Source organism: Anastrepha obliqua, chromosome 3 (assembly GCF_027943255.1).
Source record: "Anastrepha obliqua isolate idAnaObli1 chromosome 3, idAnaObli1_1.0, whole genome shotgun sequence".
NCBI classification, from domain to species: Eukaryota; Metazoa; Arthropoda; class Insecta; order Diptera; family Tephritidae; genus Anastrepha; species Anastrepha obliqua.
In genome coordinates, this window is record NC_072894.1 from 58,414,187 (window position 1) to 58,431,378 (window position 17,192).

The 17,192-nt window shown below is 37.0% G+C and overlaps 1 protein-coding gene across 1 annotated transcript in view; it reads left to right on the forward strand.

Annotated features, from left to right (window-relative positions):
- LOC129242022 (uncharacterized) overlaps window positions 1-17,192 on the forward strand; it is a 212,284-nt gene that overhangs the window by 23,240 nt on the left and 171,852 nt on the right. The window contains exon 5 of the mRNA XM_054878584.1: window positions 3,419-3,578. Coding sequence (XP_054734559.1) covers window positions 3,419-3,578 — 160 coding nt within the window. The remainder of the gene's footprint in view (window positions 1-3,418; window positions 3,579-17,192) is intronic.

Here is a 17,192-nt window from a genome sequence, read left to right on the forward strand (position 1 = left end):
TACTCTATGCCAATCGTTGGACAAGTGATGTCGGGATAACCTCGCGAACGATATTTCCTTATAGTGTAGACTTTCGAAGACTCAACTTGTGAGACATCCCCACAGTCTCTCATGGCTCTCAGCAAATTTAAAAGAATCGGCTGATGTAACCAGAATCATGCCAGTGGTTTGTTTACAAAAATACTAAAATTTATGTTGGTGATATACGAAAAAAATCAACACAGTCTATAGCATTCGTTGTATTCCGCTCAATTTCTTTTTTCACTAAAGCTGAAGGCCAAATCTGGTAATCCGTGGACCGAAACGGCTTATCAGTTTGTTAGGGAAGCAATCGCGCAGTATCACCACGGTTTCTCTGGCTGTGAGCGATGTGGCGCCATCTTGCTGAAACCATGTGTGTCTATTGAAGGAAGAGTGGTTTCTCATTATTGGCAGAAAATAATCGTTCAGCATGCGCCGATAAGAGACACCATCCACAGAAATTGTTTGTCCTCGACGGTTTTCAAAAAATATTCTTCAATTATTTCACTGCTTGACAATACACACCAAACCATCACTTCGGGACCGTAAAGTGGCTCTTACTTTTTCAATAGTAGGTTTTGTCCTTTAGGTGACCAATAACAGCAATTTTTCTTAATTCAATGAAGGCATGAAGTCTAAAATTCGTCCTTAATATTTTATGAACAATAATTTTTGTAGCTGGGTCACAGCCGCTGCCTATTTGCCATCCAACTTGTTGCCCGGATTCTTTGCACCTGAAGCGTCGAATATTTTAACGTGAAAATTATCTACGGCGTTGCACACGAGTCATTGGCATTGAAATACATTTCGATTGCAAACGCAAATTGTTCACCCGTTCACTGCGACAACGTGACTAACTAACCCGCACGAATAACGAAGTTAACGCAATCTTCTTCTCACTCATTCGCTAAGCGGTTATACGGCTAAGCGGGATAAACGTTAAATTTAAAATTTAATTATACCCCCGGACACCCTTTGCAAGCTACAACTCTAGTTGCCTATAAGTTTCGTAAAAGTTAACTGGCGGCTCGAACTAAAGTTTACTAAAATTTGTATAAATATAAAGTTCTGTCTGGGTCGTATTTCTCTCTTCCCTGCTTCTTTTTTTATTAAAATTATTTGAAGTTCTAAAAAATTTAGTTATCACCTTGCAGCTGATTCTAATGCTAGGTATTGGGTTGAGGTCAAGGTATTAGCTTTTGCGCTATCGCTGAACTGAGGACAACTCCTGCTGTTGCTACTTCTTTCTTTAGGATTGAGAACATTTTAAAATTAAGGCATTTGTTATGTAGCAAGCATCACACAAATTCCATCAGCATCACGTACATTATTCACTTTGGACATAAATGTGTCTCAAAAATCTCAACCGCCGATTCTCGGACTTCACTTAGAGTCGATTGGGACACGGAAACGCATCTTTTCCAATGATATTATAATGGTCAAATTTTTGGCTCTTTTTTAAGTTTATCCAACTTGTGTTGAAAAAATCTTCCGAGAAAAATAAGCTTCAAAATCAAATAGGGCTGAAAAGTCCCTTAAAAGTAACACTGCTAAAATTTCATAATATTCATTTATCAGTTCGTGAGTTATTGTGCTAAAAGAGACGCTACTTCCGTTATCTTAAAAAAAAGGATCAAAAAGAATTTCGAGTTTTAATTCTACACTACTTCTTCATGGAGAAAAATATCGTTCAAGCAAAGAAATGGCATGAAAAGTGTTATGGGGGCTCAGCTCCATCAGAAACAACAATAGTTTGCTGGCTTTAAATGTGGTCGTAGAAACACGGCACAACGCTGTAAGCGTTCAGATGAAGCGGTAACGCCATAAAAAGTCAAAAAGTCAACAAAATCGTTTCGAAAGATCAAAAAGTGAAGTTCCATCAGTTACAATGGGCTTTTTAGCCTGAGTGTTTTAGGAGCCACCAAATCTCCTGGTGCTCCTTGGCTCGACCTCTTCTCCATCAGTTAGCAGACATCGTAAAGATATCAAAAGAACGGGTTGGCTATATATTGATTGATCATTTGACTATGAAAAAGCTCTGTTCAAAGTGGGTGCCGCATTTTTCACTGTTGATCAAAACCAAGAACGTGCTAATGATTCTGAGCAGTGCAAAACTACGTGATTTTTTGACTACGAATTTTGCTCCCAGCGACTACTGGCTATTTGCAGACATAAAAAAAATTCTCGCCGGTCAGAAATTTTGCTCGAATGAAGAGGTTATCACTGAAACTGAGGTCGTTTTTGAGGCAAAAGATAAATCGTTCTACTAAAGTGTTATTGAAATGTTAGAGCCGCGTTGGAATGATTGCGTTGTTCTTGATGGAAATTACATAGGTAGATGAAAAAAGCTAATTTTGAACAAAAAAAACCCTATTTTCTTTCTTAGGCCCGGGACTTTTCGGCCCATGTGTTATGTACATATTTTGGGACTTTATTTTATAAGATGCAGTTATGAAATTTGCAGCTTTAGTTTTCATTTTAAAATTAGAATTCTGCACATTAAAAAATGTGCTTTCACCAAATGCCAATTAAATATTTCCGAATAAAGAAGTGAAGGGCACTTGTAATTCTCAAAGTAAAATGTTCGTGGAAGTTGCTATTTTAACTTGAAGCAAAATTAAGTCATCTACTTAACTGCCAGTTTCCGCAAATGCCAACACCTTTCACTTTCATTTTGGCACCAGAATGTCCTGCAGAGCTCAAGCACTTATTTGCGTTTGTAAATTGTTATTGTTTCAATCAAATTAAAATTTTATTTCTATTGCAAATGCCAAACAGCACTTTGCGCTTTTCATTGTTCCCTTCTCTTTCATATTATTTGGCCTCTCATGCACGAATTACACGTAACCTGCCTGCATTTGGTTCAGTTGTATTAGTTTTTATTTCTTATTGCTTATTTTCCTTTGTGAGTTTGGTTGTGCCGGTCAATGGGGCAATGTGGCATACATTCCGATTCTGGGGTGCCCATTTGTGTGAAATGAAAAGGAGGCGGCTACGGAAGTGCCTGCGGGGAGTAAAGCAAATCCCACCAAAATTGTGCTAACCATTAGAACAATGAATGGTCGGTCATATAGCTTTCGGCATTGTCAGCAAAAATACGTCTGTTGTTACATGCTTGCAACTTTCCAATTTCATTTTGTGGCCGCAGCGAAAATCTTCCATACTTTTTGGTGCTTTTAATTTTATTAAATTTACTTCTTTTTTTTTAATCTGGCAGAGGGAAGAGTGCTATACACCTGTATAGCTTATTCCAATTTTTTCTAAGACTTCTCTTCTTACTTTTTTAGGTTTTTGTTTTACATTTATATTCGCCAAAGCACTTTGTTTATTTTTCCGGTACGTTGATAATCTTAGCAAGTATTTCTAAAACGGCCTTTTCCATTTGCGCTTCTTTCAGGTTGCTGGCGCATCGACGGTCAATCGCCAAGCGCTTCCATTCGTTCACCGGGTCGCTTTGGTGATTACTTTTGCGACAGTCCTTGGAGTCTAATTGAGTCGGCGGCGAAAGCAATGAAATCGCGGCAAGGTGACAATGTCGAATTCGTGCTATGGACTGGGTAAGTAGTAAAAATGAGAGGTAAAGGTGCTATGGAAAAGATTAGAAAAAAAAAGCTTTGATTGCGTTTTTGGGCATACATACATAATGAAAAGTTGACGTCAGTGGCTTAATCGAATGGTTGAATTTATTGAAATTGTTTATGTTGAAATTTGTTCCTCCGCCGTAAAACGAGTACCTCTGAGTATAATGCACATACCGTCTTTTTCCGAAAATAACTTATTTACTTATAACTTTCTTTTTTTTGTGCTTTTCTTCTAGTGCTTATTTTTGGGAGACGGCAAAAATAAAAGTATATTTATATATTTTTAATTTAATATTTATTTTACTTCGAATACAGAAATTTAAATCTATTCAATTACAGTCATGCCATCTTCTTCTGGAAGATCGTGATAAACAAAATTCTGAATTATATTCAGATTTTCTTCCAAATCCATTTCCTGTTGAATCATTGGTCCGAAACTCTCATGTCTTGCTACATATTATCGTTAAATTAATACTTCTTGTCTAAGCCACCATCAGTTATTTTTTTCCATGAATTTTCTACCCAATCCTTGAGCCTGATTTTACAAAATTACATCGATAATTTCTCAGCATTCTGTTTTCAATATATTCATTGATTTCCATCCGCAAATAATCTTTGATGGGCTTGTTTATTGCAATGTCAAGTGTCTGGAGGTAACCAGTCATTCCTGTCGGAATCATTATTTGATCAATCTTCCTTTCAGTTTTTTATGCCTTAAGCGCGGTGAGTACTGGCTAAATCCCAAACTACTAAACCTTTATTCTAGCCCCTCAACAGTGGTGGCAGCATCAAATCAACCCACTTTCCTATAATTGCTTGAGTGCGGCAGGTTTTCTCACTTTCATTGACATAAATTCCTAAAACATGTTGAATCTGCTCTTTTTTACCTTTAGCGATTAAAAATGGCGATACTGTCTTGCTATCTAGACGAATCACCAACGTAAATTGACGAAGAAGCCTTGTACACTGTCGTTTGAGCTCCTTGGCCTAGGAATACCGCGGTCTCATCCATAACAATCATGTTGGAGAGTTGGTATTTGAAAAAATCGATGCCAGTTCATATCGTTTAATGAAGTTGTCCAACCAGTTGAATTGCTATTTCAAGGGCAATTAATTGAATATCAGTCCTGCGCACAACCAAAGCCATTGCTCTCCTACCTGCAGTCCATTCCCAGATGCAATCGTCCAACTCAGAAAATAACGGCTGCTGTCCTAATCTTGCTCTGCGTTTTTTCTCATTGCCTTGGTTCACCAGTTGGCACAGACAATAGTAGTCTACACGCCATTTACGAACCATAGGGAGATCCAGCGGTACCAGCTGGTGGTAGCAGAGGAATAGGAAGACATCCTCTGCGTTGGAAAGATCAGGTGGAGAAGGACTTGGCTTCACTTCGTGTGTCCAACTGGCGCCGGTTAGCACGAGAAAGAAACGACTGTCGCGCTTTGTTAAACTCGGCCAAAATCGCGTAAGCTGTTATAGCGCCAATTAAGAAGAAGAAGAAGAAGGGGGATCCAGCATCTTCTCTTTACAGAATGCTAGAAGATTTACAACCCTGGAGTCTTCCACGATCCCCTTTTTGTATTCAACCGAATAGCTCGTTCGTTTTATACTCATTTTACGAATACGAACCTTTTTTGTCACAATATTTTAACTAAAGACTATTTTCGGGGGATGCCTTATTTAAAAAAAAATTTCCGAAAATCACAATACGGCTTATTTTCGGGGGTTGTCTTATTTTCGGAGGTTGTCTTATTTTCGGAAAAAGACGGTATTAAACTAAACATTCCAGAATTTCAAACGGCGTGGTGATGCCTTGTGAGAGTCATTGGTTTAAACAAGTCGCCATAATGCAAACCACGACGCACAGAATACTGTATAGAAGGGGGGGCCTTCCGAAAGCCGCTACTTTATTTTTGGCGAATTTGGCAATTGAGTGCCATCAGAATAAAATATAAACAAATGCATGTATATATATTCAGATCTGTGTTTGCACAATTTCTTCTATGTTATCGGCTTTCCACTCAATTTCGCTTACTTTGCCGATTTGTTTGTTTCTTTTTCTGTACTGACGTCACGGCCTTTTTAGGCGAAATCTTGTATTCTAACATTCTTCTATGCAAAAGATATTATTTTTAACGGGCATTCCTCACTTTATATTTGGAGGGCAAGTGTCAACATTTTACTCTTCCTGGGATACATGCGAGATTCTGTTAGTTGGTGTGAAAGTGTGTCAGGTGTGGTTATACCGCACTCGAGTACAAAAATTCAAACATTATTTGGGATTTTTCTGTGGTTTTACTAATAAAGCGAGTAAAAGTTCATTTTAGACCCTTATTTAGTTCATCAAGAGGCGCTCATAGAATCTTGTTTTAATAAAATATATAAAATGGCCTCTTGGAGACACTTCGAATACATACACTTCTTGTATTGTCCATTGATGAACACTACAACAAATTTTGAACTGTCCTTAGAACAAACAAACATATGTATGTATGTTTCTTTATTTGTATGAGTTTTTCTTTCGCAAAATGCTAGCAGTTAAAAAAAATCTAGGTGATGAAGAGCCCAACAAAACGCAAATTCGAAAGAAAGATAAAATTTATATTAAAATATTTAAAATCTACGAAGAACTCTTTGTGCAATTTACACGGCTAGTAGAAGTTTTACAACAACAAATTTTAGGAAGAACCCTGTGAGACATAGTCCGTGTTCTTCCAACAAATTTATTATGAGCTCTTGATATTCTTTCCCTAGAAGAGGCAAACCATGCAGTTCAATCGCACTAACAGAGAGCTCTCATGAAAAAATCATTAAATTTTGTCTGTAAGCCTAGCAGCTTGAATTCTGTGCCTTGCCTCATTTGGGGAGTTGTTGCTGGCACTTACGAATATTTAAAAACGGTACTGACATTAATTGCTGATAATGAGTTCTTAGTGGTATGGCTTAAAATTTGCACTTATAGTTATCTTATAGAGTCATTAGCCTGGATCTTAAATAAATCATTCTCATCTCATCAAATGATTGATCTTCAAAAAAAACGATGAAATTTTTGTGTACATTTATACTAGAATACATGAATTTTTATTCCGAAATGTCCCATTTAATGAAGAAAATATGTTCTACTGAAGGTAGTTCAATACATATTTTTTTATACACCCATATATTAAGCTATAGCACACTCAACTGAATTGACTAATATGTCAATCGGCAGGAAGAATAATATCGTTAAATTCAAGCTTGAACTATTTTTTCTCCACTTTTTTCCTACCATAGTTTTAGTACAATAGGCAAAAAATAGTAAAAATATAGATTTTCTTGAGTGAACATTAAATGAATTGAGCAGGTATGGGCAATCCATCAATAGAGAGTAAACACCAGTCTTGAAGATCTGGCGTATGCAGTCGACGCTATTTTACTCTCGCGTTCATATCAACATATGGAAATGAAATTAAACTTGCTTCAGCCAGAGCCCACAAAAGCAGGACTCAAAATTAATATTAAAAAGACGGAATCTATGCGTATAAAAACTAGCAATGCCGCGTTGTTTACAATTGGAGAAGATACTTTGGTTGACTTTGACAGTTCTTAATATTTGGGAAGTATAATCTCCATAGACGGTGGCGCAAAAAGTGACAAAAGTGACCGAATAAATAAACCCCGTGGCGCGTTAGATAGGCTTCGAAATAACACATGGGCTGAAAAAGCCGGACCTAACACATATCTGGCACATAGATTAGCACTCAGTTAGTAGTTACCTTAAAAAAACTGCAGCTAAAATTTCATGATATTCTATTCAAAACAATGGATCGAAAAGAATGTCGTGTGTTCATTTTACAAAGCTTTTTGAAAAATGTTGTTCAAGCAAAGCTATGGCTTGAAAAGTGTTTTGTAGACTCCGCTCCATCGGAAACAATAATGAAAGGATTCGAATTACTCGCAACACCCACCAGATTTAATTCTCGTCGATTACTGGCTGTTCGCAGACCTAAAAAAATGCTCATCGATAAGAAATGTCGCTTGAATGAAGAGGTTATCGCTGAAGCTGAGGCCCATATTTATTTTATGGTATTGAAATATTAAAGTGTAGCTGGAATTATTGCGTTGTTCTTGTTGGAAATTATGTTTATGAATAAACTTTTCGAAACTTGTACAAAGTTTAAAATTTTTAGCATCGACCACGAACGAAAAACTGGAAGCGTTTATAAATATGTATCCGCGTAATATACTCAAGATATGGTGGCCAAGTGTAATAAAAAGAGAGGGGTTCTGGAGAATTACAAGAAGAAAAAATATGGATGAATAGGGTATACTCTGTCAAAACCTCATGATGAAATACTGCATGCCATCTTGGCACCCGAAAGGAACGAAAAGAAGAGGCAGACCACTGATAACGTGGCAAAGGACTATTCGCAATGCAACTAGAAAATCGTTGAACTGAGACTTACATATGACTAGAAATAAAAATGTTCGCCGAATTTTAGCCGAATACTTAAGCTCCTAAAGGGGTATGGAGTAAATAATAATAATATAAAAGAGGTATCAGGTCAGTCCATAAGTTCGTGCGTATTTTACCCATAATTTCACTTTTGTACGATTTTTGCATACAAAAAAGTATTCGCGGAATATAACGGAACTATTTATATTTTCTTTGATATATTGTGCACTCAACAAGTGATTTTAGTAGTGGATAGAAGCACGTGTTGTTAAAAAATAAAATGGTATAAGAGGTATACTTTGTATTTTTTTTTTTTTAAGTGGTAAAAATGCAACAAGTGCTGCTGCAGAAATAAACACTGTTCACGGAGAGGATACCCTGAGTGTAAGGACTGCGCAAAAGTGGTTTTCAAAATTCCGAAGTAGTAACTGCGACGTGGAGGATGCCCCGCGCGCTGGTCGTCCTGAAGTCTTTGACTCCGACGCCTTGCTCGTGCCAAATTTGACGGTCGATATGATAGCTCAGAGGTTAAATTCATCGCATGGAGCAGTTCACAGGCACCTGGTTCAGTTGGGAAAGGTTTCAAAGCTGGGAAAATGGGTTCCGCATAGACTTTCCGTCGCCAGCCTTCAGCAGAGGGTGAATGTGTGTTCTTTGCTGCTGCAACGGTTTGAAAATTAAAGTTTTTTGAACCGTATCGTTACTGCTGATGAAAAATGGGTTCTTTACAATAATCCTGTTCGTAAACGCAAATGGTTAGATAAAGATGACACACCAGAACCGACCCCTAGAGATAGCCTTCACCCCAAGAAGATTCTCCTGTCTGTCGATAACTGCTGTTTATTATTTCCATCAGCTATAGAAACGGAATGAGGCATTTAAAAAAAATCGACCGTCTTTAGTCAATAGACGCAAAGTTTTGTTTCACCACGACAACGCAAGACCTCATACCGCAAGGCAAACATTAGGCAAGCTGAACAAGCTCGGATGGGAGCTAATGCCGCATCTACCATACTCTCCGGATATTGCACCTTGTGATTATCACCTTTTCCGTGGACTTGAATCCCATCCTCAAAAAGCTCAAAAATTCCGTTACATTCATTCATGCATACACCCCGAGGTAATAAAAGTGTGTTTAAAAAAAGAAAATATTAATCCTGGCAATCCTAATAAGGATAATGGAAAACTTTTATCAAATTATTGCATTGTCATCGGTCCTTGATAGGTGTGCAAAATTCCAAGTCGATCAGATTTTTAGAAGCCAGTGAAAATTAAGCTGAAAGATTCCGTTACATACATACATACAACCCGAGCTAATAAAAGTGTGTTAATTATTCTATAATATTTGTATCTTAATTTTTGTTATAATTTTATTCTGAGGTAGTTGACTATGACTGATCGTTCGATTTGCTATTACTTCATTATAGGTCCCTTTGTCATTAAAATTTATTTTCTACATTTTAGTTGGATTAGCAATTAAAGCGTGTTTTTTAGTTTTTTTAACTATTTTTTATTTTCTACTTTTTAGTTCGATTAGCAAAAAAACGTGTTTTTTAGTTTTTCTAAATTATTTTTTTTTTTACTATGAATGAAAATTATTGTTATCATTGCAGTCAGTGAATAAATGATTCGATATATTCGTGTTATATTTAATTCCTTTCTTATCGACTGTGAGTCTAAAGCTATGCAGTTATCGGCCGTGATAAAGAAGTAATCGGGATGAAGAACCTATTTCGTGGAGGGAGCCTGAGAAACTGATTTACAAGAATAAATAAAGATTTTTCATTTTACAACCAAATTCACCTTACTTTTTGCCCACAGTAAAAACAAGAAAATATTAATCCTGGCAATCCTAATAAGGATAATGGAAAGCTTTTATCAAATCATTGCATTGTCATCGGTCCTTGATAGGTGTGCAAAATTTCAAGTCGATCAGATTTTTAGAAGCCAGTGAAAATTAAGCTCAAAGATTCCATTACATACATACATACAACCCGTCCTAACAAAAGTGTGTTAAAAAGGGATATCGAAGCGTATTTAGGCTCCAGCAGGGAATTAAAAATGTGGCTAAACGTTGGGAAGACATTGTAAATAATGAAGGAAAATATATTATTGATTAATAAATACTTTAAACATCTTCTTTGTTAATTTTAAAACCACCTTTAAAAAACGCACGAACGTATGGACTGACCTGATATAACAGTTTTAGAGTTTTTTTGAAAATTAACAATTTTAATAACATTTATGTTCAATCCAAATAATATATCAAAGCGACCAATTTCGCCTATTTTCATTACCAAACACCTTCGACAAAGGGTAATAGTGTACCAAATTTGTTTGAAATATATTAATTGTTGATCGAGTTATCGTGAGCACGGACGGACAGACAGACATGACTTAGTCAACTTCTCTCATCATTTTGAGTCTGATTGGTGTATATATCTACTATATCTATTTAGACTTCTTTATGTTTTTGTTTTTACCAGTAACCGTTATGTTAACAAATTTGTAATATCCTTGTGTAGAACTGTGCGTGGGTATACAAAGGAACAAAAAATGCGAAATGCAAATATTTGATATTCTACATCGTTCAAAAAACAAAACCTGACGTAAAGCTTTGTCTAAATTTTCAACAAATATTCGCTTTCGCACACACTCCCACACGCACATTTTCAATAGCTCAAATATCTGCAGGCTATTTGCTTTGGAAAACCCATGTGTGTAGTTGCTAGCGGTAATAGTAAGGGCATACGCAAACGTGCAGCCACGTGTGTGCGTTACCTGCGTCAGAGACGATGCTACTGTTTAAAGGAACCAAAGAAAATAATGAAATAAAATAAGTTTTAGTGAAGGTAAAGAAGGAAAATAACCAAAACCACATCAAAGTAAAAAAAACCAATCTAACTTGTCTTGCATATTACGAGCTGACAAGTTGGTAAGCTCACACGCATACTCATACCTATTTATATGCTCCCTATAGTGCAAAGGGGGCGTCCATAAATTACGTGAGGTGTTTTTTTTAATTTTCTATACCTCCCTCCCCCCCTGGTGAGATTTCGTGAGATTTTATTCAACCCCCTCCCCCATCCCCTAATCTCACGAGAGATTTTTCAAAATGTGGGTTTCTTATGTAAGCGCGTTGGATTGTTATTGTAAAAAGAGAAAAAAAAAATTTGCTTCGTGCTTTTATTTACAATTAGATAAGACTAGTAATCAATATTGCTGTTATAATATATGAGTTATAAGTGTAATAAAAATTTAACAATAGAAGACGTAAATCGTAACTACTGCGATTCAAAAAAGAATATCTACTCTAATTCAGTCCATGGAGAATCACTCTAAGCCGTTGACGCCTGCGCACACTAACTCATTAGCTCGTCTTGTGACAATCCGTGAGGGTCGCACTTGGCGGAACATACGCGCTTGCTTAGCTGGTGCAATGTGAGCTGCTCGCCTGTGCTCTGCAGCTCTTGTGATAGATGCAAAGTAAATACTGCATGTACTGCAGCATCTTTTCTCTAAATTATCACGTATACTTGGGCAATAGAGATCATAAGGCGTGCTGATGAAGGCATTCAGCGGTTGAATCGGTAGGCGTATTCAAAATGGAGCGAATGACTTTGCGTCATGTTCTTTAAAGTCCGAAATTGTCAAATGTCCATCAACCTGAGTGATAGGGTATGGAGGTGGCAGAAAACGGTCGTGAAGAATCATATGCAGATCACTCCGGCGTGCGCTGCAGCACTTAGGTCAAGCTCCATATGCAGCTTAGCATTCTGTTTCTTCATAGTATCTTGTGCTGGAGTGGGACGTACGTTAGATGGTGTAGTGTTCGACATAACTTCATCCTCATCAGCGCTGATCACAAGAAGCTGATTTTGAGTTATGTGAAAACAGTGAAGGAAATGACCGCGCTAATATTTTGTAGTTATGATTTTAGCATATTTTATCAAGAATTTCACTGTTTCAGTTTTTTTATGCTATTAATTGTAACAATAAACTTTATATAAAAAAAAGTATTTTCTTAAAAAAATATATATTTAACCCACCTTTTGAAGGAATGCTAAAGTACACCGAACTTTTCTCTCAGTGGATTCCCTAAGAAGCCGTTCAATCTCATGTTTAATGCGATGTATTAACTCTTCTTTCTTCGGGAATTTTTGCTTCGCAGTATTCCATAATTTTATCACATCGCCGTGACAGGACTTCTTCGCCTTATAGACGTATCTTTTGACGTATGCGTTATAAAAATCTTGATAGCTCATTTTAAATTAGTAAGAGCATGAACTGAGTCGAGTAAAACATTTACAAGAATAAACAAAGAAGGTTGGAACCTGTCCGTGTGTCGCTGCCACTCAGCTCGTACGCTCTTGTTCATCGAGTCGCGCGTTCGGCTGATAGTGGCGCGAAAACAAACGACGGGCTACACTGTACCGTAAATTCAGATTAAATTGAGCTATTTGGTATAAAACAAATATGGTGGTTTGACAGTAGTAATGTACATATAACGTCGAAGTATGAATGAAATTATTTTCTTTCGAACGAATTAGTGAATGATCTTAATCATTCTTAAGCATGTACAATCTGGATAATGGACCAAAATAGTATAATTTTTTTTGTTTCAATCACAAAAAAAATTGCGTGATATTTGCCGAGACCCCCCCTCTCTCCAACGTAAGATTAGATGAGATTGGACTCGACCCCCTCCCCCCCTTAAACATCTCACGTAATTTATGGACGCCCCCAAAGGTACTCGGCAAAGATTGTAGTTCATGAACTGGGAATTGACGGAAAGAGTCTACTAGGTCGCGAGCGAGTGCAATTGTACTAGTTTCAAAATTACAATTACAGCTGTATGCGCAACAAGTATCCTTCTATTATGTTTATTATATTAAAAACAAAAAAAACCGTATTAAATAATTTTTATTTAAAGTAAAATAGAATTTCAAAATGTAAAGGTTTCAAAAAAATTGAGTATGGGATTAAATTTGCGCCCTCGTAAAAGAGATAGCGCTGCTGATACTATTTTTGTATTCACTCTAGTAATATACTGATGCTTTGAAGGTGCATATAAGAGGTCTCAATCGCAGTAGCTGACATTGGTTTGAAGTGTAAAGATCTTTTTTCATCTGATGTCAAAAATGTCTACGTTCGTCCCGAAAAAATAGCATTTGCGGGAAGTCATGCTACATTATTTCCTTTTATAGAAAAGTGCAGCTCAAATGTGTCGTATATTGATCAATATTTACGGTAATCACGCTCCATCGAATACAGCTTATAAAGAGTGGACTCGACGCTTCAAAGTGGCAATTTCGAGGAGAGTGAGAAAGATCGCGAAGGGACACCGAAATTTCGAAAATGCGATGATACCCAATTACTATTATTGGATGAAGACGCATGTCGAAACCTTGATAATATATATATAGGGTCCGCCATATAACTTTACGGAATTAAAAATGCTATAAAAAAGAAACGACTCAATATTTTTCCAAACTGTTTTTTTTTATTTTGAAGTACAATCCTTCCGGTTAATGATGGAACACAACTTCATTCATATGGCTGCCTCGGCTAGCCATGCACCATCCCATACGATCGGTCCAATTTTTCAACACATTTTCGATTGTATGCGGCTGTATTTCAGCTATGACATCGCGTATGTTGGTCTTCAGTGCATCAATTGTTGCAGGTTTGTTGGCATAACACTGGTCTTTGACGGCACCCCAAAGATAATGATCCAACGGCGTCAAATCGCAGCTCTGAGGCGGCCAAACGATATCAGAATTTCGGCTGATAATGCGATCTTCGAAGACAGTGCGCAAAAGATTGATCGTAGCATTCGCTGTGTGGCAAGTAGCGCCATCTTGTATACACAACCATTTTCGTTCAGCGGAGGAATAAAACTAATTTTCTGTCAAATCAGATGACAGCTAAGTGTTACCATTCTTCAAATAATACCTAGTTCAAATCCGTAACGATAGATGGCGGGCCCTGTATAAAGAGTTGGATGTTGACAGATCAACCGTCGGTAAACGTTCGCACGCGATGGGAATGATCCAGAAAGCAGGTAACTGAGTGCCACATCAATTGAAGGGGAGGGATATCGAGAGACGTTTGGTGACGTGCAAGATGCTTCTTGAACGGCAGAACCCAATTTTCGCAGAAATGAAGAGTTGTAGCGCCTTTACAAGACACTGTTCACCAAACCATTACGTTGGTCACGCTGAACCCTTGGAACACCATTTTGTGCGTCTTTAGAAGTTTTAGCATAGATTTTAAGGTTTTACTTATTAAAAACTTCTCCACCAGTGAAAATTTTTTCATCCACGAAAAAAAATGTTCATGGCCGTTGACTGCGAGCTACCGAAGAAGCTGCTTGCATCTGTCGAATATAATTTTCTTGAAGCGCGTTGTGAAAAGATGAGCTGTTGAGCGACGGGAGGCTTTAATGTGAAGATCATCTCTAATTATTCTTGAATTTCCCTTGACATTATTTTCTGCTTTCTAAGGGGATTTCTGCGAATTTTTTCTCGAACGGCTTTTTTATCAGGTCAGTCCATAAGTTCGTGCGTTTTTTCAAAGGTGGTTGTCAAATTAATAAAAAATATGTTTAAAGTATTTATTAATCAATAATATATTTTCCATCATTATTTACAATGTCCTAAAGGTGAAATTTTTAATTCAGTGCTCAAAAAATTGTTTGTCCTTGGAGCCAAAATACTCTTCGATATCCCTTTTTATAGCTTCTTTTGACGAGTAGTTCTTGTTACTCATATGGAATTGAAGTCCACGGAAAAGGTTCTAATTACAAGGTGCAATATCCGGAGAGTGTGGTGGATGCGGTCGATTTTTTTAAGTGCCTCATTCAGGTTTGATAGTTGATGGGAATAATAATCAGCAGTTATCGTCTGGTTTGGTTCCAGAAGTTCATAATAAACAATACCGGTCATATCCCACCAAATAGACAGGAGAATCTTCTTGGGGTGAAGGCCATCTCTAGGGGCCGGTTCTGGATTGTTGTAAAGGACCCATTTTTCATCACCAATAGCGATACGGTTCAAAAAACTTTAATTTTCAAACCGTTGCAGCAGCAGAGAACACACATTCACCCTCTGCTGAAGGCTGGCGACGGAAAGTCTATGCGGAACCCATTTTCCCAGCTTTGAAACCTTTCCCAACTGAACTAGGTGCCTGTGAACTGCTCCATGCGATGAATTTAACCTCTGAGCTATCATATCGACCGTCAAATTTGGCACGAGCAAGGCGTCGGAGTCAAAGACTTCAGGACGACCAGCGCGCGGGGCATCCTCCACGTCGCACTTACCACTTCGGAATTTTGAAAACCACTTTTGCGTCGTCCATACACTCACGGTATCCTCTCCGTGAACAGTGTTTATTTCTGCAGCAGCAGCTGTTGCATTTTTACCACTTTTATAAAAAAAAATACAAAATATGCCTCTTATACGCTTTCGAAGATTCCATTTTATTTTTTAACAACACGTGCTTCTATCCGCTATTACAATCACTTGTTGAATGCACAATATATCAAAGAAAATATAAATAGTTCCGTTATATTCTGCGAATAATTTTTTGTATGCAAAAATCGTACAAAAGTGAAATTATGGGTAAAATACGCATGAACTTATGAACTGACCTAATAATATTAGATTTTTCAGCAATTCTTAAATCTTACTTGCACTTTTACCACACTTAAGTAAGGCAATCACTGCAATGCAATTTCCTTAGATCCCCACTCCATTCTTATGGATAGACAATGAAGACGAACAAAAGCAAAATTAACGGAACTTTGCTCTGCGAATTTGTTCCCGCCGTATGTATTGTAAACCTCCTTCATTAAGGCACCATCTTTTAACTAGTTCGATTCCCTACTAGCCACGCATGTTGAACAGCACGCTTATGATGCAACTTCTTATATGTACTTATGTACTTTGAACTCTGATAAGCTTTGTACACCGGAGTATTGTACTTACATAATATTGTGACAGATACTGAGTACAGCAAGCAACTAAAGGCAGATCTGATAGGCGCACGAACTTGTGTATGAGCACAAATACAAAACAAAAGAAGTTATTTCATTTCCTAGTTTTAGATTACACCAACACCCTTGAGCTGCTTATGTTGAAAGCCATCAGATACTTGAATTCTCGTACAGGAGCTTCCACGTCAGCGTTAGCTAGTGGGTGAATGCACAGCGAGAATGTTTAAACGCGATGAAACTGTTGATCCATCACAGACAATTTTTTTCATAGAGAGGTCCTCTAATATAATATTTTGTAAGTTAATATGACAAGTTAAAAATATTCAAAGAGGGATGAGGCTCACTTCTAGTTAAATGGTTTTGTGAATATACGACACTGACGATTTTGACGTAATACTAATTCACAGGTGACTCATCAAGGTCATCAGCCACACATTAAGCAAAATTAACTTTACTGCGATTTGTTGCCCAGGGACCCATTTTCCCTTATAATCAAATAAAAAATGCAAAGATAAATTTTAATGTACCTTTCATTTAATTTACTAAACTTGAAACGGTAAAGGCACCAACTTGTATGTTTTATTTTAACTTACCGGGGATGTTTTTATAGCGCCTTCATGTGAATGGTGTTGATTTTATTAAATCGCATGTTTTCAATAAGTTCTTGCTTTGTTGTAAGCATTTTTGACTTCATAGTGAATACTGATTTTATCGCAGTATAAAGTTGAACGGAATTGTCATTTCAAAAGTTTTCTATTAAATTTTTCCTTTTCTATAAATTTCTTCTTTTTGATCTACCTAAATTAAATTTTTTTCACAAAATTTAGAGACCATTTCCCGAACGTTTGCATCGCTTTTCAAATATTTTGCACAATACGAGCACCCGATAATGATAGAATAGAATCAATCTTCCGCTATCTGTTGTGGTTTAAGCTGCTTGGATTTGGCCGGGGTTTAGAGAATACAGAGGAGGAATATCGAGGAATGTCGAATTCCCCGTAGAAGTATAAATTAATGTAAAATTTGGATAAAATAAAAAAAAAACAGTGGAAGAATTAATATCGTCAACTGCCTTCTTTTTCATCAAATGGGGCGGGAAAATGGTCCAATAACTCACTGTAGTGTTGTCCAGTGATAGTTCATCCTTTTTCTAAAAAT